The following is a 25,577-nucleotide window of genomic DNA, read 5'->3' as shown; positions in this document are numbered from 1 at the left end:
ATTATCAGTAAGCTAGAAAAAACAAATTGCATATATTTTGTAAGTGGTAACCTACCCCGCTGCCCCGCCCCAAAGTAGAGATTAGGTAAAAATTAAGTGAAGTTATTCATAATTGTTTCCAGTTTCATCTTTCTCTTGGAAGAGACCTGAATTAGGTCTCTAGAGATCCAACTTCATACAGGTAAGATGTGGCATCTGCTATTACATCGGTAGGTCATTCCCTCCACGGTAGATGGGTCATAGATGTAGCTCAGACATTCATTTTCATGTATAATGGTTTTTGAGAGACATCTATTCCACCGAAGCATTATAAAGCAAATCTACACACCACTTCTAGGAAAAAGGCACTTTGCTGCAAAAGTTAGATTTAATTACGTGAAAGCTGAGAACACTAGGATAGACTCAAAAGTCAGAATTCACGTTTCTATTTAGGAATGCAGAATGGATGCCCGTTTACAGGATATAGCCAGTAACATTTCAAACAAACCAAATGGCAAACTTAACTATATTCTCAGCAAAACAGTAACTTATGCCATTTCTCCAAAAACCAACATAGTTCCAAGTTCAACAGTAAAAAGGAAAAAAAAAAAAGTCACCAGCAGTTGCTATGTTAGAGCTCAAGACACTGTTTCAGAAATTTCATGTCTACAGTTTGGTTCTCTGTTTCAGAGCGTGAATTACGTTTCATATGAAAAACCTGGGAGGTCTGTGTGTGTGCTGGGGGAGAACCAGGGAGGAACGATAGTGGTGGAACAAGAGGTTCGTTTCCCTGGTCAGACAACCAAGTGAGGAGGTAGTCATTTGGAGAGCTTCTCAAAGAGAATAATGTACTGATCTACTGAGAGTTGGGGAAGTAGCAGGAGCTTCTCTGTGAAACTGAAGATATAGCAACAGGAATATTTCTCCTCCAGGGAAGTCAGGACCAGGGTGTCAGTGCAGCTAAAATAAAGACAGAATCTGTATAAATGGCACATAGAGATTCTAAGAAAAACAAGGGTAAAAAGTCAACATGAACGATGATAATACATTCACTTCTGAGCTTGTCCTACCTTGAAAGTGGCTCTTTTCTGATGCTAGAACTTTAGAAGTATCTATAAGAAAAGAACACACATCATATCATTATAATCTAGTTTTGATGTAGTGATTCTTCAGATTCCTAATCAGTGTAAGAACATGCTATGGGATGCACATCTTTATAATAATATCTTCTCGTTTCTACTATTATTGAAAAGTATGATGATGTCTATAAAACACTTAAGTGCTTTCAAAGCAGTTTAGACTTCAGCACTCTCAGAAAGGGTGCCCCAAGGAAGATATTTTACAGCCGTGAGCAAGCAGGAACTCTCAGTTACACAGAAAAAATAACAGCATACTCCTCCAAACTGCCCGATGCTCAAGAACAGAATTTAGGGTTATGCTGTCAAGAGAGCACGTGCTCACCTTGTTACATCACCACGCACGGTAACCCCATACAACCTTGAGTCCCATCATCACTGCTGTTGAGTTTCTTCATTCGGTACTGACGTATTTCTCTTACCAGTGTGTAAAAGGCATCTTCAACACCCTACAAGAGAAAATGATAAAGACGGCTTACTAGACACAATCCAAGTCGTACACTATCTCATTGATACTTCTTTAGGACACCTAATTTAGCATTTTTACTGGGTTACATCAATAGACTGATATATACAAATGGCAAATTTTGCAAAAATTATACTCAAGCACAGGAAAATTCGTAATGGGAGACATACAGAATGACCAGATCTAAAGATTCCATTCAGGAAAGCAAAAGCCCTACCCACTGGATGGTGTTGATGGTGGAAGGTCTAATGTTTGTAACTATCTTTAATCAGGGGTCTTCAGTTCAGTAATGTTTGTGCAGATTAACGTGGAAGGAAAATTATACACCAAAATATCAATCAGTTCATTTTGGGTTTAAACTAATGATGAAAAAAGAGAATATAAAAAAATTCCAATACAACAAAGAATACAGATCATGACCTCAAGCAATCAAACTTTTCTGCCTTAAACCAACGCTTGCCAGATGCTCAAAGCTCAGCTATACCTGTCTGGTCTTGGCTGAGGTTTCAATGAATGGAATCCCGTAACTCTTGGCCAGTTCGTGGGCTTGTTTCGTGTCGACAGTCCTTGTTGGCAAATCACACTTGTTTCCTACTAGCACCATTGGTACATCATCTGAGTCTTTTACTCGCTTAATCTGTTCCCTAGTAAAAAAAGAATAGGTTATCATTACCTAAGAGTAAGTTTTTAGGAAGGAATGAGCAGATAGAAAAACAACAAATTTTATCTAGCCCTTTTAGCTTCTAGTATTGATCTAGTATTGAGTTTCATTTCCTCCCCACCCCATGAATTATAAGACTATGCATAATGGTGGACTGGGTTAGGCTTGACGGCGGCCAAGCACTGGTTCACCTTCCAGGGGAAATGGATGCCTATTCTGTCTTGTTGAGGCTCCTTGATTCTCCAAAGAGCTTAGCTCTCGATTTAACTGGCAACCTCAAGTATGAAAACTAAAACTTACTGCCTCAAAATAACTTGTTGCAGTTTCCTTGAGAGTGACAGTATCTAATGAAAGGCAGTCTATCCACTTCTCTCTAGAGGCATGATGTCCAAACATTTTCTTCAAACAATACTATCACTGAAAGTCCAAAATATAAAATAGAAAACACCAGAACTGCTCTTCTTTAAGGGGAACTAAAGGATCTGAACTCCCAACTTAGAGCACTCCTTTCAGTGACATCTAAGACAAACCACACAGCAGTGTGGAAACTGCTCTAGATTCTCTTAACCAATACTGTCCGATAGAACTTTCCATAATGATGGAAATGTTCTCTATCTGCACTGTCCAACTATATCCACTAGTCACATGTAGCTGTCAAACACTTGAGAAGTTAGTTGTTTTGTGGTCAAGGAACTGATCTTTCAATTATATTTAACTTTAATTAACTGAAATAATCACATAAGGTTGTAGTTACCACAACGTACAACACTACTCCAGACTCTACCCTTGGGGTACACACAAAGTCATGTACCTAAAATTCATTACACTGGCTATCTACAGAACTGACCTTTGATGTAATGGCAGTAGCCTATTTTAAAGGATAATATAAGATGAGACCGTCTAAACGGAAAAACGACTTCTAGAAATTCAATATTAGGTGCTTGCCAAGTACTGGACATTTTATTACGTATTGCTATTATTTCCAGACAGCAAATGGAAAGTAGAGCAGGTTCAAACAGAAAAAACCCCCAGCAAACTCCGTTTTGGACTAGTTGGTTTCTAGGGCACCTGGATTGCTCAGTCGGTTAAGCACGTGACTCTTGATTTCAGCTCAAGTCATGATTTCATGGTTCTGAGACTGAGCCCTGCACTGGGGCTCCGTGCTGGGGGTGGAGCCTGCTTGAGATTTACTTTCTCTCTCTCTGCCCCTCCCCTGTTCCCACTAGAAGGAAGGAAGGAAGGAAGGAAGGAAGTAAAAGGAAAGAACAAAAGAAAGAAAAAAGAAGAAAAGATAGGGAGGGAGGGAGGGAGAGAGGAGAAAGAGGAAGAAAAAGAATGAAAGAACCACTCTCCCTACTGAAAGACTTTTCTGGACTAGTCTGTTTCCATGAGCAGACATTTTCATATGGAGGTAGCATAATAATAAGTCAAGAGTCCAGGCTGTAGAAAGAACATTGCACATTTACTATGTGCTAGGCACTTTTCTGAGTGCTTAACACATTATATTAACTTGTTTTAATTTCCCAAACAATTCTTGGTAGGAACTATTACCTCCATATTATAAATACGGAGAAATATTTGATAGTTTGCCCTGAAGTCTCAAGGCTAATAGATGATGGAGCCAAGTTTCAACCTATTACATTACTCTGCTCAAAGAACATGGAGCTAAGAAAAAGGAGCCCTGGGTTTTTGGTCCTGGCTCTGCTATGAATAACAACCATGACTCTAAAAACCTAACAAAAGACCTTCTGAACTCTATTTTCGATTCTCTAAAACAAGAATGTTGTACTAGAATTTTTAATGGTCTAATTGAGCTTTAAAACTTTATGGTCCTTTTGAGAAAGACCACATTTCATCTTTCTTTCCTCCCCGTTCATTTCTTCCTCTCATTTTCTCTCTACTGTTATGTACTGATGATGGCTTCTCAGAGGTGTTTTCGTCTCTGAAATTCCGTTGGGATCTCTAACACCACCTCTGGTCCTGAATCATCCCATTAGCAAACTCCATTTAAGTATTATCACACATTGTAGCCACAGTGCATTATGTAAAATAAATCACAATATTAACTTCCAGTTAAAACCCCGAGCCTCAATGTTAAACAACCTGAAACCAATTCTCTTCATAATTAAAAACGCTATCTTTCCTAGTGTGACATCCTCGTCCCCCCCTCAAAGCTTTAGAACACACTTATCAATCATCCTTTCAGAATAAATAATGCTCCTAATACCTGTAAAGGTTAATATCTGCAAAGGATTTGCTATTATTGATGGCAAATACACAGAGGAAGCCTTCGCCTGTCCTCATGTATTGGTCTCTCATGGCACTGTACTCTTCTTGGCCGGCTGTATCCAGTATGTCCAACAGACAGGTTTCACCATCTATAACCACCTGTTTTCGGTAAGAATCCTGGGGGTGCGGAGGGTTGGAGACGACAAGGAGAGAGGAAGATTTCATTTTTATTAGAAACCATAGGGAATGCAATACTATTGCCAAAGTTAGATAAGCTCCTACCTAAGTTTATTTCCCTCTCTCTGGTTTGTACCTCAAATCCCTAATATATAATCACAAACAGAAAGTACTTAACGTCACCCTAGGAAAAAGGCCTACATGCCCGAAAATGTGGTCACTCTGTTCCTGGAAAAGATGAAAAAAAAATGTGGTAATTCCAAAGAAAGCGATACAGCAGTTAAGTCTAGAGATTAGGTTCACAGTGCTCTTTTTCTAAGGTAGAAACTGGACTTTTCTTGTTTATTGTACATTTAAGTTCTAAACATACCTCCACCAATTATACTAGCTGTGGACACGGCACGATTTGTGTTTATGACTAAATATACAAATACCTTTTATTTCAGACAAGATTCACACAAAAATATTTTCCTTATCATAGTGGAGTTTTACCTTCAGAAAATATTCCTGATCAAATTCCTAAAGGTTCCAAACCAGGTGCAGTAGAACCTTGGATTGCAAGTAAGTTGTTCTGCAAGTGTTCCCCAAGACGAGTAAACATTTCTACTAAATTTTACCTTTATAAACTAGCGAGGATTTGCAATACTAGTACGTGATGCTGAATGTCACATGATCACAACCGAGCCAATGGTTCTTGAAATTCGTTTTTATATACAAGTGCTTTGAATTACAAGTATGTTTCCAGAATGAATTAGCCTTGCAAACCAAGGTTTCACTGAATCTAGTTATAATTCTTCAGAAAGACGGACAGGCAGAAGATATACATGGTTTCAATTTGCCTCTAAGGCAAAAATTTTACTTGTATTTTAATACTTATATTTTGGGAACTCAGTTCAAAGAGAACAGCCCGTCACACCTGGTAAAGATCTAGCTCCAGAAACAACTGCATGCTGGTTTCCCAGTTCATTGATCAGTGCCTCTGTAACTCACCCTCACTGTGGGATTGTAATCTACTTTCAAATTAACATAGAATACACATTGCCAAAACTTGCTTGGGGTATGAAGTATGGTTAAGTGTATGAGTGTTCTGAGGAAATGAGCAAAATTAAAATTCTAAAGGTAGGTTTGGCTCAAACTAATTTAGGATAATACTGTCAGAGAGAAGTGGTTATTTCCTGGCAGGGAGGGGGTTTACTGACTGGAATGGGACATAGGAGACTCTCTGGAGTACTGCCAACCGTCTATATTTCTGAGTGATGGTTATATAAGTACTTTAAATACAAATTTTAAGTCACTAGGCTGTAGATATATTTGTGAATTTTACTGTATGTATAAACCCCTTCAAAAATTAAAACTCAGAAAAATACTAGAAGGTTCTAACTATTAACGCTAAAGCTGTTAAGCTTAAATAAAATTTTGCCGAGGACCAGTAACTAATTTTTAATAATGGCTGTGTTAGCTTCCATTAAACACCCAGCTGCAGGTGGAGGGGGTGGAGGGAGACCAGGGTGTGGATTAAAACAATCTCTAGTCACACATTTCTAAATTGAATAAAATTACAAAGCCTTTTATTTAAAAGACCTCAGATGCCATTTTATTAAAGACAATCTATAACATGGGCTCACACAAAAAATGTAAACATACATTTTTCTATCCATCCCTGTGTGTGATAGGCAGGACATGCTTATAGTAATTTAATAAATGAGGAAATGAGGCTCAGACAGTTTAAGTGTTTTGTTCAAAATAACATAACGAAATAAACTGCAAACGGGGACTGAAAGAAATCTAGATAGTGACTCAAAATCTCATGTTCTTTCTACTCCAGCTCAGTCTCACTCAGTTGCTTCAACTTTTAATGAAAATTGCAGAATATCTAGATCTCTGAATCCTTTATCTATTATTCAGTCACTCTTCCTACCGCCTGTTTCTTTTTAATGGAGCTATCCTACAGGAGTTCAACAATGAGTATGCAACAGTTTACTAAACTGTTAAATTGTCAACTTTTTAGGAAATCCTCATTAGCTAATAAAAATGAACTCTTCTCCGCAAACATAGAAAGCTTTATCGTATTGCTGAACGCAGTACCCAAAATAACTTTACTTCTGTCTCCTGATTATTCCTTTAGCTAAACAGCAAGCTATAGGGTATGGGTAAGGGTGAGCCAAAAGCCAGAGGGTAGGGTAGGCGCACTACCACTGGGCCTCACCTCTATAGTGGGATCATATTCATCTACAAAGTGGTTCTGGATTAGCTGGATTGTCAGTGCGCTTTTCCCAACACCACCTGCTCCAACCACCACCAGTTTGTACTCAGTCATTTCACACCAGCAAGAACCTGTGGGAAAGCAACAATTAGGGTTAACTGGCAAGTCACAGCTACCGTACTTCAAAGCTTTCTGTAATCAATAGTAAGTTAAAGCCTGAGTTTGAAGTGTGTGGGTTCCACACACGTGACCCTCCACTTGGTCCTCAAGATGATTTCAGGAGGGCAGAACCTTTGGCAGGTTACCGCGGGCCTCAGAATTCCGGCTAGTCTCCCAGCTCCCCCCACCCTTCAGTATTTTTCAACAGTCCTTGGGCCCCGCCCTCCGCCTAAGGTAAAGGAAACCCCCCTTCCTACTCCTCCTCCAAGTCTTCTCAGCTGCGGGGGCGGGGGGCAGCCTCCAGGCCAGCTCTTCTCCTTACTCCCCCTCCGGTCTTCAAAGACCTCCCCAGCAGGGCTCAATAAGGACCCCCGCCCAAAGGCCTTTGTCTCCAGCCTGCAGATTCCGCGCGATTCCTGGCAACGACGAGACGCCGGTATGCTCCAGAGACGAACGCACAACCACCAGAGCCTTACCTCAAGCTTCGCGGCCTCCTCTCCCGACCGATTTAGGACAACTGGGGAAAATGCTGGAGACCCCGGAACCGCCATGAACAGCCCCCACTAGGGAGCGGCACTTCCGGCCCCGCCCGCTACGTAATCAGTCGGCGCCCCGGGCGCCCGAGTCCCCGCCCTGGCCACGTGGGCCCCGACCCAGGAGTCACGCGGCGGGCCGCACCCAGACCCGCCCCTCCCACACAGGACGTTTCAAAAATGAAAGCGCTAGGTGCTAGAGTCTCAAAAATCAGTAAAACTTTATTCGCTTCCATTCTTTCGCCATTAACAGAAAACTGGAGAAAGCAAAAATGTTGTGTTTACAAAGATAAACGGCCTCTTTACCCAGAGAAGACCAAAACCTCAAACGACAACGGGGAAGATAAAAGCGCCCTCCCCCACATCCCCTGAGCTGCCCTTGTCCTCTTAGACAAAGCCTTCAGTCCACTGACCAGGGACCCTGGATGTGGCCAATTCAAGATGAGGGCCAAGAAATCAGACCAATCCATTCCTGTGATATAAAGTCGAACAGAGGCTACACCAAGGGTCAAGTGCCTGTATTTCACAGGACACAGGAACCAGGCGGCTACTTATAAAAAAAACAAGATTCATTTCAGGCACAACTTATTTATTTTTTTTTGTTTTGTTTTGTTTTGAAATCAGTAAAAGAAACTGGGTCCTAGAAGCTGCAGTGATCTAAGCAGCAGCAAGTTTGTGCATTCGTCTTTTTTTGTTTTTGTTTAAATACGATTAAATTACCACACTGCTGGCACACCTCATTTGCATGAAATTCTGCACCATACATACTAATTGTAGTAAAGTAACCCCCCTCCCCAATCCCAGGAAAAAAACAAAACTACTCTGGAAGATAATTTTCACTGAAATCTAACCAATCTTCGTTAAGTGGACTGTGACAAGATTATAAATGATATGAAAAATAACACTTTAACATTTGGCCATCAACTTAAAGAAATGGTTTGCCTATACAATTTTTATAATTTTTGTAATTTTTAATATATTCTACCCTCATATGGTCCTCAGAATTAAAGCATAATGAATAGGAAAGAAAAGGAAAATAATGCAACTGAGTGCTAAGGCAGAACATCTTGCCAGATAGTAATGAAGGTAGAGTATATGCTAAATGCCAGGTGCAGAATTTCATAGGGCCAACAAGATAACAGTCTAGGTTTTTCACTTACACAGGCGAAGTGGATTTTGCAATTACCAGTTGCGTTAAATGCACCAAATAAAGCTCCTAAAATTGATACTATAAGGCGCCACCTTAAGTTTTCCAGGCTGCAACTGTGCATAATTTTAAAATGGTTTTCTTAAATTTATTTATTTTTTAAACATAACACGAGGAAGGTGTTAAAACTGGTGTAATAGCTCAATAGAATAAGTATTCCAGATTTTGGGAGGGATGAAGAGGGAGATATTCAGAACCCTTCACCAGAATCCCCCCAACTTGATCATAGTGGATTAATGATGTGCTTTGTGGATGTGGTTAGTCAATGACACCAGCTTGACGAATCTTTCTTTCTGCACCAAATCCCTGTGAAGAAGTAAAATTACAGTCATGAATACAAAAGCACTACTTTTAGTCATCATAACCACCACCACTTCTTTCCCAGAGGAGGAAGTCCCTCTTGATCTATTACCTAAATTATGTTCAACAGATCAGGAAGACCAAGAAATGTGCTTACTGTGAGCAACAATCATTATTGTTAGGGGCTGAACCAATGTGTATGGAGTTTTAACTAGCTATCAGCATACTGAATATTGAAAAAAAAGGACTGAAGATCCCTGCTTCATTAAGATCTGAGCTATGCTGTAATAGGACTTTGAGAAGCACATAGTTTGTCCACTGCCCCCACCTACCCCCAAACCTTGTAATGCCCTCATACCATTGAGTTATCTGGTCCCCTTGGCTGACGAAGAACCATTAGGCGAGGAGCACTGGCATCATCCAGGGTGATGTTCTTCAAGCGATTGACCAACCTATCTGGTCGTGGAGCTGCAACAGCCTTGGGGCCCTCGCTGTAATGAAGTCAAGAGGTGAGAAGCAGCCACTCTTGCTGGGAAGAAACCAAGTACTTACCAAGGAGTATGTTTTCTATCTAACTACCCAAATGACTCAGTCTTAATGAGAAGACTCTTGCCTCATCATCTAACCAGCTCGCTGGCAAGACAGGACAGACAAGTTTGTTTCTGTTTTTATTCCTAACTCAAGGTTTATCACTGTGGAGGGACTGAAGAATCATTTGGGTGAGGGTCATCCCTGGATTGGTCTGCAACTAGAAAAACCTGTTCCATAGACACAAAAAATGAGGTAGTAAGATGTGAAAAACCTTAGAAAAGTTAAATATGAAGAAGTACTTCAAGAGACTCCCAGCTCCTCTCCTGATAATGTTACAGCTTGAAAAATTTTTTCAAAGCACAGAGACAGCATGGCTAAACTACAGTTAGAATTTTAAGCAGTATATAATTTGATGGAAGAAAAAGCGAAGCAGAATCCTTGAAGAATAAGGACTACATAATCTTACTATGTTTAAGTTCCATTACACAGAATGTATCCAATTAATGTTTCATTGGGCCAGATTTTTAAGACTAAAATTTAGACAATGAAGACTAGAGGTAAAAAAAAAAGACACAGGAGGGGTATCTTGGCTCAACTGGTTAAGCGTTGGACTTCAGCTCAGGTCACAACATCACGGTCGGTTTGCGCGCTCTCTGCATCAGGCTCTCTGCTGCCAGCGCACAGAGATCCTCAGTCTCCCTCTATGCCTCCACCTCCCACTTGTACTCTTTCAAAAAACCAAACATATTAAAAAAAAAAACAACTCACCAGACTCGCCAAACATTACAAGCACTGCACTTGCCAGTGCGCTGATTAAGAATCACTGAGAATTCCACCTCATCTCCAGCCTGTAGCTCAATGCCATCTTGAACTTCTTTCACATGGAAAAAGAGCTTCTTGCTATCTCCTACTTCATAATTAATGAAGCCAAACTGGGGGGTGGGTGGGGGAGGAAAAAAAAAGACAGTAACTAAAAACAGGACACTCTACAGGGGGAAAGTACTCACTGTGAATGAAGCACAATGCCTGAGCCTAACTAGAAGGGGATTTATTAAACATGGTATTAATGCGGATACTCCAGTTTAACAGCTCATGCTGTAACCTAACAGCATATGGGTCTGAAAAACTTGTCAAGGAAGAAATATATCTTTGAAATCATTGCCATTCAATCTATTATAGCCTGTCTGAAACAAAGGTTGCCTTGTGTCTTCACATAATATGATGTTTTCGAGTTAAGCAAAATCATACTGAGATTTCAATATGAGAAATAATTTTGTTAGCCTTAAACTTCATTTTATGAAGACTTTTACATGTTTTCTTTCTTTATGTGGTCTGCAAAAGAAGTCCCAAGTGCAAGTACTCAAAATCTTATTTATTCTATTCTGAAAAATCTGATTCCCAACTTATTTCCCCTGTCATGGTTATCAATAGCACTCCTAACTTTCTTTTTGCTCATATTCCCACTTTTCCCCTTTTCATGTTGTTTTCTTCATATTTTTACAAGTTACCTCAAATCATTGGAAAAAAAAAACCCCAGAAATGAATATTGACGGTTCTCCCTTGGCTAAAAAAATTTCAAGGTTTTGGTTACTACTTGTGTGTACCAACTCAAAAAAGGATCAAGTTCAGACCCAGAGATACTACCACTTACCTGATCTTTCACACACTCCACTGTGGCCCTACGCAGGGGTGTGATGTTGTAGGCCATAGTCTGTGCATTTTGGCCCAGGACACACAACTGGAACTTGACACTCTCCCCTTTCTGCAGGCAGTCCCCTTTGTTGGCCATCCCAACTATGCCAAATGGATAGACTTCACCTTTCATATCCCCTGTAAGGAGAGACAGGTACAAAGTCTAAAAACTTTCAGAATAGTCCTATGCTGATGGTCAAAATAAATTAATAGATAAGTTGCTAAAATGTATTCTTACTTAAGAAGACTTTTTAATACCCAAGAACTTCTACCTTAAAGCTTCAATGAAATACTCCCAAGAAAACAAATGAGAACTTGTAATAGTACTTTACTAGCTAATGGACAATTTTAAGCCAATGTACAAAATTGAAAGTAACGCTAGCACACAAAACCTCATTACCAAATATTTGGGCGTTTTAAGTAGAAAGAGTTGCTAATATGATCCTCTGAATTATCTTCCTCAGCTCGTAATATGAACCAGTCAAAAGTACTTCTGACCCATATTCAACTGGGCATTATAACAAGCTAGGTACAGGCAAAATCAATGTGGATAAATTTCCTTGACATTCTAATCTCTTTTCTTTGTTTTGATTATGGCCCCCTCAAACCAATAAGCACCTTTTCTCCTAGTTCAGAGCTCAGCACACTTTCTTAAAAGACAGTAAGTATTTTAGGCTTATAAAACATCCTGTTTCTGTCACAACTACTCAACTTTGCTGTTGTAGTGAGAAAGCAACCAAAGACAAGATGTAAACTATGGCCATGGCTGTTTTAAGAAAACTTTTTTTACAAAAACTATCATATTTGCTGAGCTGTGCCCTAAAATATTTGGCTGGAGGTGAGTGCAGGCTAGGAAGAAGAACTGTACCAATGCTTCAGCTGTTTATCAGATCAGTTCATCTGGACAGTAAAGCCACTGAATCAACAAAGGTGAAGAGGAGGGAAAAAAACACCAGGTAGAAGTGCAAGCTTCAGAACTGGAAATGCTTTTAACAATTCTTTTAATGACTACAGGGTGTAAGAGATGGTTTTCTTTTCAAACATACAGGAACCACAAACTTTAGAGGATACATTTCCAACAAAGTCATGCAGACATATTAGAGACAGCTGGTCTGATGTAGTTGTATTAATACTATCATTTATTAAACACTTATAGATTCATATTTAATCATTCTGGAACCTTCTTAAATTACCCTCATTTTAAAGATGAAGAAACCAAGCTAGGAGAGATTGAAGTAATTTGTCCAAAATTATACATCTACAAAGTGGAAGAGGTGGTGTTCAGATCTCAGCCTTGCCCTACTTCAAAGTCCATAGTCTTCTACAGTGTCGTCGTGTTCCTGAATGAAAGAGCTATTCTCACCAACAAGTGGGAAGATGTGACCTGTTTAGTCTCAAAACCCTGGAAGGCCCGTAGAGTTCAGAAAAGATTTCTTTCCCACAAAACCACTGCTTGACTATATCCTAGAGCCAGGGTTGAAGAGTAAGTGGATTGAGGGTTAGGAACACAGGAAGTAAATGCAAAATGTTACAGAGGAAGTACAGCATGGGTGAATTAGTTGCCCATCCACAGCCCTTTTAGCAGTATGGTGTAATCAGGGCATTCGTTTAAAATACTGATTTGCAAAAGACCAGATTTGTACTGAATGATTTTTAAAAAAGAGTGTGTATTTAACCACCAGTGTTCGTATAAGGTGAGAAAGTTTATTTTAAAATTAATTTGAATTAGATCTGAATTAACAAAAGGAGTGATTTATTGAAATAAAAGACCGATTAGCTATAAAATCTATTTCTATCTGGAGATGTGTGTGTTGGAGAGATTGGATGTACTGGGGTTCTACATAAAACAGAAACTCCTAAGAACCTCACGTGGTAGAAGAAGCATGTTATCAAAGTTCGTTTCTTTCTCTCAAATACCCTGATCTTCTCCACTTTATTCTCTTTGACTCCTAGATGACACAAGATTTATTCTCTTTGTAAGCCAAGCTATCATCTTTGGTTGGAAATTCAAACCCTCTCATCAACCCCATCATTATGGTAATTTAGCTCTACTAATTATTAGTGGTCCTTACTATCATTCCTATTACAAACTTATTTTATGCACCAAGTTGGCTTTTTGGTGCTAATTGTTGGGGTGGCCCAGAAATCAGGGTTTTTCAACATGGGGAGAAAAAAGCAGAAAATGAAATATAGAGAGATGTGGCCCAGAGACAAGTAGGAGGATTCACACAGAACCCTAGCTACTAAGGAATAAATATAGGACATTTACAGAAATGTCTATAGAAGTGAACTGGCTACTAGGAATAATTGTTAAAACTGATGTAAATAATTACAGAATACAAAAAAGATGTAAAGTTGTACTAAACACAGTCAACTGTGAATATCTGATTATCACAAAATGTTAGGGGAGTATTTTTAGTGTAAGATTTTTTTTCTATTTGTTCACAACGTAAACCCAGGCTGATGATCATAAAAACCAGGCTGTGGGGAAGAATAGGGAAGAGGCACTTTTCCTTAATCTCAGTTTCTACGGAATCTGAAAGCAACCGCGACAAACACCATCACATTTTAAAATGTTCAAAGTGCTCATGTAAAGGTAAAACAAATTTCAAACAATCTGATAGGGCTGCTCTTACCTTCCTCCACAATCTCAATCATTCCTTGGTACTCAGTCTGTGTTGGATCAACACTCCTCAAAGGGCGAATGACTTTGCCAGAGTAGATGGTGGGATCAGCTTCCTCAGTAATGCCATTCACTACAAAGCAAAAGCGTGTATACTTAGACAATTTTAACTCTGTTCCACAGGAAAAAAAGCAAAAATCATCAGAACAAATGTTAAAAGAGGGTTGTTGGCTTGTCTGCTACTTTTGAACTATTTCTAAATTACCATTAAAATAACGTTAATTTGGAGGCGCCAGGGTGGCTGAGTCAGTTAAGTGTCCAACTTCAGCTCAGGTCATGATCTTGCAGTTTGCTGAGTTTAAGCTCGGTATCAGGCTCTGTGCTGACAGCTCAGAGCCTGGAGCCTGCTTCGGACTCTGGGTCTCCCTCTCTCTCCTTGACCTTCCCCTGCCCACACCGTCTCTCTCTCTGTCTCTCTCTCTTTCATTTCTAACTCTCTAAAATGGCAACCCCAACACATACACTTCCCTTTATTTTAATCTTAATATATTAGTAATATATATTACTATCTAAGCACAAAATTTTACTCATCTTATTTGCCTGTAAATACAAACTACTCAAAGTCTACCTTTGATTTCTTCACTGCTGTATCCCCTGTACTTAAAAAACAGCATATGCTTAGATATTTACTGAAATGAAATGAAACAAACGTTCTTGGTTATCATTTCTCTAAGTCTCACCAAGAGAAAGTTTTATTTGGGGAACTGAGATCAAAGTCAAACGTTGTAGGGTTGTTTTTTTTTTTTAAGTTAGAGATCCTAAACAGCAACAATTTAAAGTTCCCATTATTTTTCATATTTAGACTTACTCTCCTGCAAAAACAGTCTCCTAGAGGAATGCCGCTTTCCCCATCCCTATGGATATTTATATATTGGGGTTATTTTTAAAGAAAGAGGTATTGCATTGAAAATAAACTTGGGGTACTTGAGTGGCTCAGTTGGTTAAGCGTCCAATTTTGGCTCAGGTCATGATCTAACAGTTTGTGGGTTCGAGCCCCACGTCAGGCTCTGCACTGGCAACTCAGAGCCTGGAGCCTGTCTTCGGATTCTGGGTCTCCCTCTCTCTCTGCCCCTCCCCCACTCACACTGTCTCTCTGTTCCCCTCCAAAATAAGTAAACATTAAAAAAAAGAAAAGAAACTTAAAGTGAATGACCTAAATTATCTATCTAGTGGGTCTCAAAGTTGAGTGTACATCAGAATCACCTAAAGAATTTGTTAAAACAGACTGCCCATCTTAAGTTTAGGAGGTCTGGGGTGGGGCTAGAGATCCTGTATTTCTTCTAATACAGGAATCTGGCCAGGTGATGCTACTAGATCTGGAAATCACACATGACGGACCACTGATCTAGAAAGACTGGGATTTTGCTTCCTCTCCCATCCTATCCCTCATCCCAACGAAAGCCTAGACTAGATAAGTAGAAACCACAATTTATTACCTGAGTGTGTTTTGTTCACTTTTTCTGCACTGACTTTGTTGCCTTTGCCTTTGGACAAGCTATACTCGACCATGTCTCCCAGTTCCAAGCTATCAACATCACCAGAGAACTCACTGGGAAGAAAGGAAACATTTGAATAAGCAATCACCACAAACATCAACAGTGTCAACAACAAATAAATTTACTTCTGTAACAACATGCATGGTGTGCTTACTTATGCTGGATCCTGTTTTAAGCACGTTATAGGCAGTGACTCATTTATTCCTCACAAACACCCTGGGAAGAGTCACCATTATCTCCAACTTCAAGACAATGAAACTAAAATACCAGGAGGTTAATCAGGTGGCAGAGCCAGGATTCAAACCTGAACCATCTAATTCTAAGGGTCCATGCCCTTAACTAACACTATATTAAATGCACAACTCTCTGGTAGCAACATATAAAGCAGACTCTTTCACGGATGCAGAAAGGTTCTTGTCCTATGTCCAAAGCAGGTACACTCCTTGCTCTAATTCCTAAAAGGCATTCCTTACCTGTAATGGAAAAAGATTTCCTTATCATGATTGGCTGTTTCAATAAATCCAAAATTATCCTTCAGAGTTGCCACATAACCCAAGAGCCTCTTGGAGTTGGAATTACGACCTAAAAGTCGAACACAAGTTGCAATCTGCTGTCCAGGCCTCTGTTTGTCACTAATACTAAATTCAACCTGTGAAAAATAAGCACACTAATTAATACCCTATCTTTCCCACACCAAGCTCCTTACCTTTGGACCTACAATTTCCCACTCCAAATATCCTTTGTATTAAATACTTTGATGGAAGAGATTTTTCACCAAAACTAACACTTCTAGGTCTCATTCCACCTTTCATAAGGGATCAAGTTTTGTTCTCCAGTGTAATGTATTCCTTATGACTCTCAATTTCCCTAAAGTGGGGCTATCAGAAAACCAGACATATTAAGTAGGAGTGAAATGCACAGCAATATAAAGTCTTTGGTACAATTTTACTTTATATTTTGGCAACTGGTTTAGTTTGTAACATTACAAGTTAATTGATTTAGGCATATCTTCTCTAGTGCTTAAATAATGACTCCTCAGAAAGCTTTTAACAAAGGGCTTCACAGATCCTATTCTAAAATGAGTAAACTGCTTTTAAATGGGAAGATGTTCTTAAATGTGTAAGCACAAAAACTTTTTAAGCAAACTTGGTAAAATTACAAAGAGATTTTGCAGGACTTATGATGAAGATGACAACCTTTAACCCTCCTCTCAAATAAGCAGAATTATCTTGCCTTGTCTCCTATTTGAGGAGATGTAGATCCTTCCACATCCTTGGCTTGAAAAGCAATGGTCAATTTCACCCCACAATCATCATAAGCAATAACACCATCCTCAGCCTCCTAAAAAATAGAATACAATGAAAAGAATCAAGAACAAAAAGGCAATAAGCAGCTGAAGTTTTTAGATCTTTGAGCTAAAGAATTGGCACAGCTGTAGAAATGTCCTATTCTAGGCCTCCCGAACAGCAACCAAGTTTCCTAAGAATGAAAGGTAGTCTTACTTTAAACCCAGGAGTGATTCAACATGCTGTAATTGGGTCTTAGTCTCGAAAATCTCATTTTATTGTTGAGAAGGGAAAGCTTATTGAAAATTTGTAACACACCCATTCTATACTTCTCATAGCCATCCAAAAATTAAACTGAACGTGTTTTTTTTTTAAATAAATAGAAATTCCATAGGGCAAGAAGCTTTTGTTATCACTTCTTTTGAATCTCCCGTAGTACCTTGAAGTGTTTTGTATGAGAATGTATTTACCAATGCATAAGAATTTAATTTAGTAGAGGATCTAGCATTTGATATACAAACAGGCAATTAAGTTATGATATACCAGTGCTTCTGTAACTTATATCATTGTTGATTACCAGAAAGATTCACTCTTCAAAAGTCTAAAAAATTTCTGGTATACCATACAGAATCACACAGTAAACAACACTGTACAACTACACAAATTACACCACTTCTAGGGTTTCAACTATACAATGCCAATTAATTTCTACTCTTCTACCATTCATATTCCTTAGTGTAATACACAGTTATAAGTGAGGACGACAGAATGACTTAACTAAGGTCCAGTGTTGACCTAAGAACAGAACAATAAAAGGACAGGCAAAGTCTCATACAAAGGCTGTCTTGATCAAGTCAGTTGTGTCAGAGCCATTTGGGAAGCAGGGCATTCTATGAGCTAAAAGTCATTAAAAATAAGCCCCACTGATTTTCTATTATTTTTCTTACTGTGAAAATAGCACTTGTGAAATTCCTACTATGGGCCCGGCCTTGTGCGGGCTTTTTCACCCTAACAGGAGACTATGATTTTTTAAAACTCAAGTGCAGAAATGATTTCCTAAGCTACAAAATAAATGGTAAGCAAGATGCTGTTCAGTTCTTTCAGGATCCTAAGTAGCCATTTTTAAAATCACATGACCTTTCAGTATCTCTCACTCATACCTGCTCTCATCTACATCCATGATGTCTGTCTGCTCCTAGTTTAACGTCTACCTAAACTCATTTCCCATGAGGCCTCTTCATCTTTTGTCTTTCTCCACCCCCATCTTGGGGTCATACTGTTGCCATATCTTCCTGAAGTGCATATCTGATGTTACTTTCCACAAATCTTCTCTGAGTATAGAACAAAGTCTAAATTCTTTAGAGTAGCAATCAAACCTTCTCCATCTAGCTGCATCCTGATTCTTCATCCTTATTTTCTATTCTACCCCAGCAAAGAAAAACCCTATCTTCCTGTTTAACTACTCAGTGCTTTCTAAAGAAACCTTGAATTTTTCTCATCTGTACTTTAGGAATGTCCTTTCCTCATGTATACCCACCTATTAAATGTCACTGCCTTAGTGGGGTGCCTGGGTGGCTCAGTCAGTTAAGTGGCCAACTTCGGCTCAGGTCATAATCTAACAGTTCATGGGTTCAAGCCTGCTTCAGATTCTGTCTCTCTCTGACCCTCCCCTGTCCGCTCTGTGTCCAAAAAATGGACAAGCTTGTCATTTAAAAATAATAATAAAAAAATGTCACGTCTTAGTGAAACCATCCCAGATCCTGCCACATTAGACTTCATTTTTGCCACAGTGCTTCTCAGTGATTTTTTATGGCAACATTTTATATTGGGTATGAATTATCTGCTTCTATACAACTCAATTTACTATTTACTTGAGAGCAAAAGCCATGTTAGACATCATCGTATCTCTATTGTGTGGACTATTTAATAAATGGAGTTCAATATGCGAACGGAGTCTACCCAAATTTGGAACTTTAAAACTGCTTGGGAAGACCAGTATGATCATTTTAGACAAGTGGTTTTCATTGGGGGATTATCTGGGGAGGTCCTGCAGGATATAGCAATACTTTTCTCGCTGTCACACAGACAGAGAAGAGATACTGGTTTCTAGGGGGTAAAGGCCAGGGATGCTGCTAAACATCCTACAATGCATAGAACCCTGAACGCCCCCCCCCCCAAGTCATAATGTGGAGATTAAAAACTTTTAGATCAGTTCACTGTTAATGTTACAGAGAATTCCAAGAGACGATACTTCATTACATTACTGTGTGGATAGTGGTTTCCTTGAAAAAGAGGAATAAAGAACTACATAAATCATTTTGATAATGTAAAACTTACCTTTTCTTTGCCTTTATTTGGGCTAGTGGTTTTAGGATTGGAGAAAGTGGCTTCTTTTTCTACAGTGCCCAGAAAACGATGATCTGAATGGGAATGGAACGAAACCGTGCCCTTGGGAAGCTTTTTAATCCTAATAGCATGATTTCTTTGGGCAGAGAGCATATCCTACAAATGATAAACAAAAGTAACTTTATTATTATTATTATTTTTAAATGTTTTATTTATTTTTGATATAGAGAGAGACAGAGCATGAGAGGGGGAGGGACAGAGAGAGAAGAAGACACAGAACTGGAAGCAGGCTCCAGGCTCTGAGCTAGGGGTCAGCACAGAGCCCAACGCGGGGCTCGAACCCACCAACGTGAGATCTGACCTGAGCCAAAGTCCGATGCTTAACTGACTGAGCCACCCAGGTGCCCCAACAAAAGTAACTTTAAACTGAAAAAGGAAGCATCAAGAAACCATCCCATTTTTTCTCAAAAAGTACTCACAGGAACCACAGTAAACTCTACTTCATCTGCAATATGGAGCTGATTCCCATCCAGAATTTCACTGAAGTGGAAGAACATACGAGCATCACGATCCACACACTTGATGAAACCAAAACCGTCTCTCATGGCAGCAATTACACCCTGAAATTCAGATACTATTTTCACTGGCTGTGAAGCTTGCCAAGAAAACAATACTCAACTTTGGAGGCATCAAGTTAAACTCCTTAGAGATTCTCTGTATTAATGACTCAATTTCTATACCCACATTTTAATTTTTCTATTTAAATACAAACTCATTGCTCAGTAAATTAACGGCTAAGCCACTGTCTGAGATGCTAGCTCTTGGTAAGTATGCATAAAAATTATCATATTTGAGTGTTAATACATGCACACGACATATTCCCTTTCATTCTCAAATTTGTGAACTTGGTATTATTATCCTGTATTGCAAGATGAGGAAATTGAGGCTGAGGGAGGCTAAGCAGTTTGTAAAAAGCATATAGCTAATAAGTGGTAGAAAACAGAGATTCCAAATAAGGCCCAAGCTTTATGACAACATCTAGAAATTTTAAAAATCTACACAAACACTTCCATAGTCAACTAAAGGGAACTTTTTAGTCTCTATCTCAAAAAGTTTAATATGAGTTTAGGTGTAGGAAAGGCCTAAGATTTAGGTCCGAAGAATAAATATAAGAAATCCTTTTCTCATTCCCGCCCCCCACCCCTTTACTAAATATCAGCTCTGTGAGGGCAATTACATCCAGAGTTAGCTGGCACATGGCAGGTACTTAAACGTTTACTGAAACAATTATTGACCTACCAATGATTTACATGTTGCATATTTATTTATATTATTACTGATGACTATTCTATAACTGGCTTTTGAATACAGCATAAATATTCTGACACTTCATCTTTGCTAAATTTTGATGGCAGCCAAGCTACTCAACAATGTAGTCTATACTGTCAAGCAAAATAGATCCTACCTGAGAAGCTTTTTGTTTAAAAAAAAAAAAAATCATTTGGTTCTCAAAAACTTCAAAGTTAAAAAGCACATTACAAGTGTCAAACAAGATCAGTTCTCCAAAGGTAAAGGTTCTAAGTCGCAAGAAACTTAAATTTTCATTGAATGTACCCAGTTCCATTAACAGCACCGAGGTATACCACCCATGTTATGAACCCCAACAGAACTATAAATTGCATCTGAGGACCTTAATTTATGAAAACACAGCTTATAAAACATGTTTGGGAAACATTTCTGGTATAGGTCACTCCCGGACATATACCCACTGAAAAGAATTTGCAAAGTCCTGCTGTAAAAACTCAAAACCCAAAACTCACTGAACTTTATCAAGTGTTTATTGAACATGGAACAGTTTGGGAAAATCTGCTTTCTACAATGTGTGACTGAATTTCCTCAGTTTTCATATTTAAGGTCCACAAAGTCACAGACTCTCAAAAGATCTTAGAAATCATCCTGTACATATTTCCATTCTAAAACTTTTCCACATCTATTTCAAGGTAACTGGCAGAATCAGATATCAAACCCAGACTCATTCAAATATCTCTGTACTTAGTCATCTAACAAGGAAGCTGCCCAATGTCATCATTAACTTAAATGCTTTTCAGTATAGCATTACAAATTTGACTCTAACATTAGACCTCCATACTGAATAGAAGTATCTATTAATACCCAACACTTACCATCTCTCTGGCTTCATTAGTGAACTGAAACGTATTAGACAGAACTTCTATGTTGGTTGCTCGTTCTAGTTTGTCACGCCGGTCTGTTGAAATATTAAACCTAACATGGTCGCCTTCCAGCAGGGTCACCTTGGATTTTGTATCTTTGTCTCCAAAGGGAAGCTCTTTAGGAATCACAAAATCAACTTTGATGCGTCCTGGCAATGGGTCATTCTGATGAGAAGGAAAAACTATTTTAGCTGGAGATTTCTCATCCTTCCTAGTTCTAAGTCAAACAAGAAGAACACATAGCAAACCCATGTTATTTATAATAACAGTTCCCTATACAGAAAAAAGATGTTGACAACGTAAGTCCAATTTGAAAATTTTGTGCTCTGTGGTCACATGGTACAACCATAAAATACCACACTGCAGTTAAGATCCTGCAGTCTGACAGGGACATTTTATTTAAGGAAAAGAATTTGTCTTTTATGTTTCACATTTCTTTAGCAAGGACGCCAGCAGTCTCCTCTCACCTTACCTCCCACATAAAAGAAACAGATGGGGTGGGAGTTGGGGGAGGAGGCGGGAGAGAACCCAAATAAATGCATCTAAATTGTTTTTTCTCAATTTAACAAGCATTTCTTTTGTCCCTTTTTCCTTTTTCACCCAGTAAAAAACAAAAAATCTATTCATGGACATTATCACTGGTTTCTTGTTTAATTATATATATATATATATATATATATCAAAAAAATTTAATTGTTCCACTACCATAAAATTACATTAATTGAGTAAAATTTCTGTATATCAAACAGTTCTACTACTAATGACACAAAAGAAAACTCTCCTGAAAAAGACTATTTACCTGGTTTTTACTGGGTACTTTTGGGATTACTTTGGTTACAGTTCCTTCAAAATGTTCAATGCTGATATCTTCAAAAATGACTGTTCCTTGAGGCAATAGTCTGACATCTGTTGCAACTTCTTTACCCTAAATCAGAAGGGGGGGAGAAGATCATGTAATTTTAAGTGTTTCCTAAAAATGGAATTCACTACTGATCTTAAAAGAAGGCCAAAGATCAAGTTAGTCAACTGTCTTACATTTCTGTCCTTGATTGTGAATTCCACGTCATCTCCAGGCTGCAAGGTTTCTAAGTCACCCTTAAATTCACTATAGTGAAAGAATATCTCTTTTACAATATCACCTCTTTCAATAAAGCCAAACGCCTCCTAAAGACAAACAAGCAAAACCCAAAAAATTATAGGACCATCAGGAACTATTCAGTGTACATACTTATAATTACAATGTATAGTCAACAAGCCTTGCCATAAAATTATTGCACTGGAAACAATGTATTTGGTTAGGTCTAATACTGACAGTATCAATTACATGGCCCATTTTAAAGAACAAATGAATTAGTAACCAAGAAATTTTAAGAGATTACTTTTGATGTCAATACTGAAATATTTTTAAAGGGAAGACAAAGAATAAACCAAAGACTTGGCTTTGAAGTATAGAATGAAAGCGGTCAAAGGAAAAAATCCCTCAAATTTCTCATATTTGAGGACACTTACCTTCATGGCACAAACTACTCCCTGACAGCGGGCTTGTTTCTTTTTCAACAGCATAATGTTACGAGCACTTACAGCACCAGTACTAGAAAGGAGTAACAGGGTGGGGATGGAAGGACCAAAGAGGGGTGAAAAAAATGCATTGGCTTGGTTAGATATGAGGAGTCTAGAAAAACAATAAATTAAGAGGCCTCAATTTTATGTCAACACAAAGATCAAATATAAAGTTTATGACATATGATCCTTTTCACATGGCGTCATATGCAAAGGATTTTTGCTCAAATTCTCTAGCCATCTAAATCGGGCACTTACATATATCATTTTTCTCTTAGAATCTTAAAAGAATATCATGGATACCCCATGCTTTTCTATTACAAAAGAAAGTCATTAAGTTGAATGCAATCAAATACAGGAAATCTAAAGTTATAGGAAGGTCATTTATTGGGTAAACATTTGAGTATCAGGTGCTGTAAACAAAGGTATTAGGGATATAGAGATGAATAGGGAACGGTCCTTGTTTGGAACGAGTGCTGACTTTACTAGCTATCCCATCAATGGTTACTGATTAAGCAGCCATAAAAGAAAGTTGAGTAACTGTGATTAAAGGAGAAATTTGCTATGCTTCAAAAAAAAAAGTGACATCCACCTTCACTGAAACTCATTAGACACTACATGTTGTTATCCTGTTCTCCTCTTTGAGCAGCAGCAATGTAATTTGATTTCATTTTAAAGATGGTGCAGGCTATTGGTATAGTTGTTTTAACAAAAGTTCAGGGCTAATTGATTACTTCCCTAAATTCTGCATGGACAAACTGTCACCCATTTGTGCTTTTCTATTTCAAAATTTTAACAGACTAAAGAAGACACAGGAAAAGATACTACTTGCCTTTGCAACTTACTACACTGTAAGACTTTAAAGCCAGACTGGGGTTCAATTACCTATTTACAGGCTGTATGACTTGAGGCAAGCTACTTTAAGAACATACTCAGCGTTCTAGATGAAGACACTGATCAGGTGAAGCTGTTCTCAGGATAACAACTATATATGTAAAGTATTTAGTACAAGTGCGTGGCACACAGAAACTTAATAAATTATCCCCTGGTTTCCTATCTAAGATCAAATTGAGGCCTTTAGACTCGAACTATTAATATACCCACCACCTCAATCTGATTCTTTTAGTCTTACAAGAGGTAAGGTTCAGGGCTAATAATTCTGCACATGCTCTCGGGATTTCGCTTTCTCTATGCTACTGTAAAGTGCATTCCTAGCATTTTTTCCAACTTCCTACTTTTAACTTCCTTCTGTGCTTGTACAAAAATAATTATCCCTAGACTTGCTTGCTTTCTTTTTTTTTAAAGTTTACTTATTTGGGGAGGAGGGGAGAAGGAGAAACAGAGAGAGGGAGAGAGAATCCCAACCAGGCTCTGGTGCCATGAGTACAGAGCTTGATGTGGGGCTCGAACTTAAAAACCATGAGATCATGACCTAAGCCAAAATCAAGAGTCAGATGCTTCACTGACTGGGCCACCCAGGTGCCCCTTATCCCCAAGCTTTCTTAACTACATTTTCCTTAACTGCTTATACTGATGAATTCAACCACTGTATATCCTGTCCATTACTAGCTTGATTCAGACTTCTACATGCAACTACATATTCACGATCTTCACCTACATATACTGACACTTCAAATTCAAAATGCCAAAATAAGGGGCGCCTGGGTGGCTCAGCCAGTTGAGTGTCCAACTTCAGCTCAGGTCATGATCTCATGGTTCATGCGTTTGAGCCACATATCGGGCTCACTGCTCTCTGAGCAGAGTCTGCTTTGGAGGATCCTCTGTCCGTCGACCCCCTAACCCCCCGGCTCACATTCTTGCCCTCTCAAAAATGAATAAACATTTATTTTTTAAAAATGCAAAAATAAGTATAATTCTCCCACATTTAATATTTTCTGCTGTAACTTCTGTTTAATGATATTATTATCTGTCCAGTAGCCAGGAAAATGGCATTTGGGACTCTCCTTTAACTCCAATATACACCTCTATCTAACAGATCACAAAACTTGATTTTATCTTAGTATGGCTTGATGTCTCCTCCTGACCATCCCTGGCCTACCCATATTAGTATATTAAACCCTCATCTTGCATATTAACTCTCATGTCACTACTTCTAGTGTAGAGTACACCTATCCTTCAGAAGTCTACCATTTCCACCACTTAAATGATCTACATCAATCATACCTCCATCTCTCCTCCCTCCTGTGCTCCCTCCCCCCCTTAAAATCCCTGAGTCCTAGGACTACGGGATAAAGCTCAAAACTTCATCTTCCTATGATTCAATCAATTCAATCAACTCAAACTTTTGGCCATTTCCTCAAAATTATACTTCTACTCAGAATGCTATTTCCTCCTCTCATCTCCCTGATGACCTTCACTGACTTCTAGAAATCTCCTTGAAAGCTCTGACCATAACTTTTAACTTTAGTTATATTTCTGTTTTTGACATCCATACAATGCCCATCACAGAATAGACCTTCAAATGCTTAGCTGATGAAAAGTTTAAAAAATCATAAAGGGGTGCCTGGGTGACTCAGTTGGTTGAGTGTCTGACTTTTGCTCAGGTTGTTTTCTCATGGTTCGTGGGTCTGAGCCCCACATCGGGCTCTGTGCTGAAAACTCAAGAGCCTGGAGCCTGCTTCAGATTCTGTGTCTCCCCCTCTCTCTGCCCCTCCCCTGCTCGCATTCTCTCTCTCAAAAAT

General features: G+C 38.8%; 2 protein-coding genes across 4 annotated transcripts in view; both read right to left on the bottom strand.

The window, feature by feature from the left end:
* Positions 1-409: 409 nt before the first annotated feature.
* NRAS (NRAS proto-oncogene, GTPase) lies at positions 410-7,616 on the bottom strand. The gene is made up of 7 exons (XM_029947807.1): positions 7,487-7,616; positions 6,855-6,982; positions 4,470-4,648; positions 2,066-2,225; positions 1,441-1,564; positions 1,050-1,091; positions 410-939 (listed from the first exon to the last, which is right to left on the bottom strand). Exons 2-5 carry the CDS (start codon positions 6,963-6,965, stop codon positions 1,445-1,447), a joined length of 570 nt encoding a protein of 189 aa, XP_029803667.1. The 5' UTR covers positions 6,966-6,982; positions 7,487-7,616; the 3' UTR covers positions 410-939; positions 1,050-1,091; positions 1,441-1,444.
* A 124-nt stretch (positions 7,617-7,740) lies between these two features.
* CSDE1 (cold shock domain containing E1) overlaps positions 7,741-25,577 on the bottom strand; it is a 38,378-nt gene continuing 20,541 nt past the window's right edge. For all 3 annotated transcript variants that reach the window (XM_029947801.1, XM_029947802.1, XM_029947803.1), the window contains 14 exons: positions 22,825-22,906; positions 22,351-22,479; positions 22,115-22,240; positions 21,268-21,480; positions 19,564-19,704; positions 19,076-19,240; positions 16,686-16,793; positions 15,926-16,101; positions 15,393-15,505; positions 13,910-14,029; positions 11,233-11,411; positions 10,350-10,513; positions 9,409-9,541; positions 7,741-9,056 (listed from right to left, as the gene is read on the bottom strand). In XM_029947801.1, the coding sequence (XP_029803661.1) occupies positions 9,009-9,056; positions 9,409-9,541; positions 10,350-10,513; positions 11,233-11,411; positions 13,910-14,029; positions 15,393-15,505; positions 15,926-16,101; positions 16,686-16,793; positions 19,076-19,240; positions 19,564-19,704; positions 21,268-21,480; positions 22,115-22,240; positions 22,351-22,479; positions 22,825-22,906 (1,897 nt within the window). In that variant the 3' untranslated portion in view covers positions 7,741-9,008. The remainder of the gene's footprint in view (positions 9,057-9,408; positions 9,542-10,349; positions 10,514-11,232; positions 11,412-13,909; positions 14,030-15,392; positions 15,506-15,925; positions 16,102-16,685; positions 16,794-19,075; positions 19,241-19,563; positions 19,705-21,267; positions 21,481-22,114; positions 22,241-22,350; positions 22,480-22,824; positions 22,907-25,577) is intronic.

The sequence above is a fragment of the Suricata suricatta genome, chromosome 8 (genome assembly GCF_006229205.1).
Source record: "Suricata suricatta isolate VVHF042 chromosome 8, meerkat_22Aug2017_6uvM2_HiC, whole genome shotgun sequence".
NCBI lineage: Eukaryota > Metazoa > Chordata > Mammalia > Carnivora > Herpestidae > Suricata > Suricata suricatta.
Note: the sequence above shows the minus strand (reverse complement) of the source record. Positions and strands in the feature narration are given on the sequence as shown.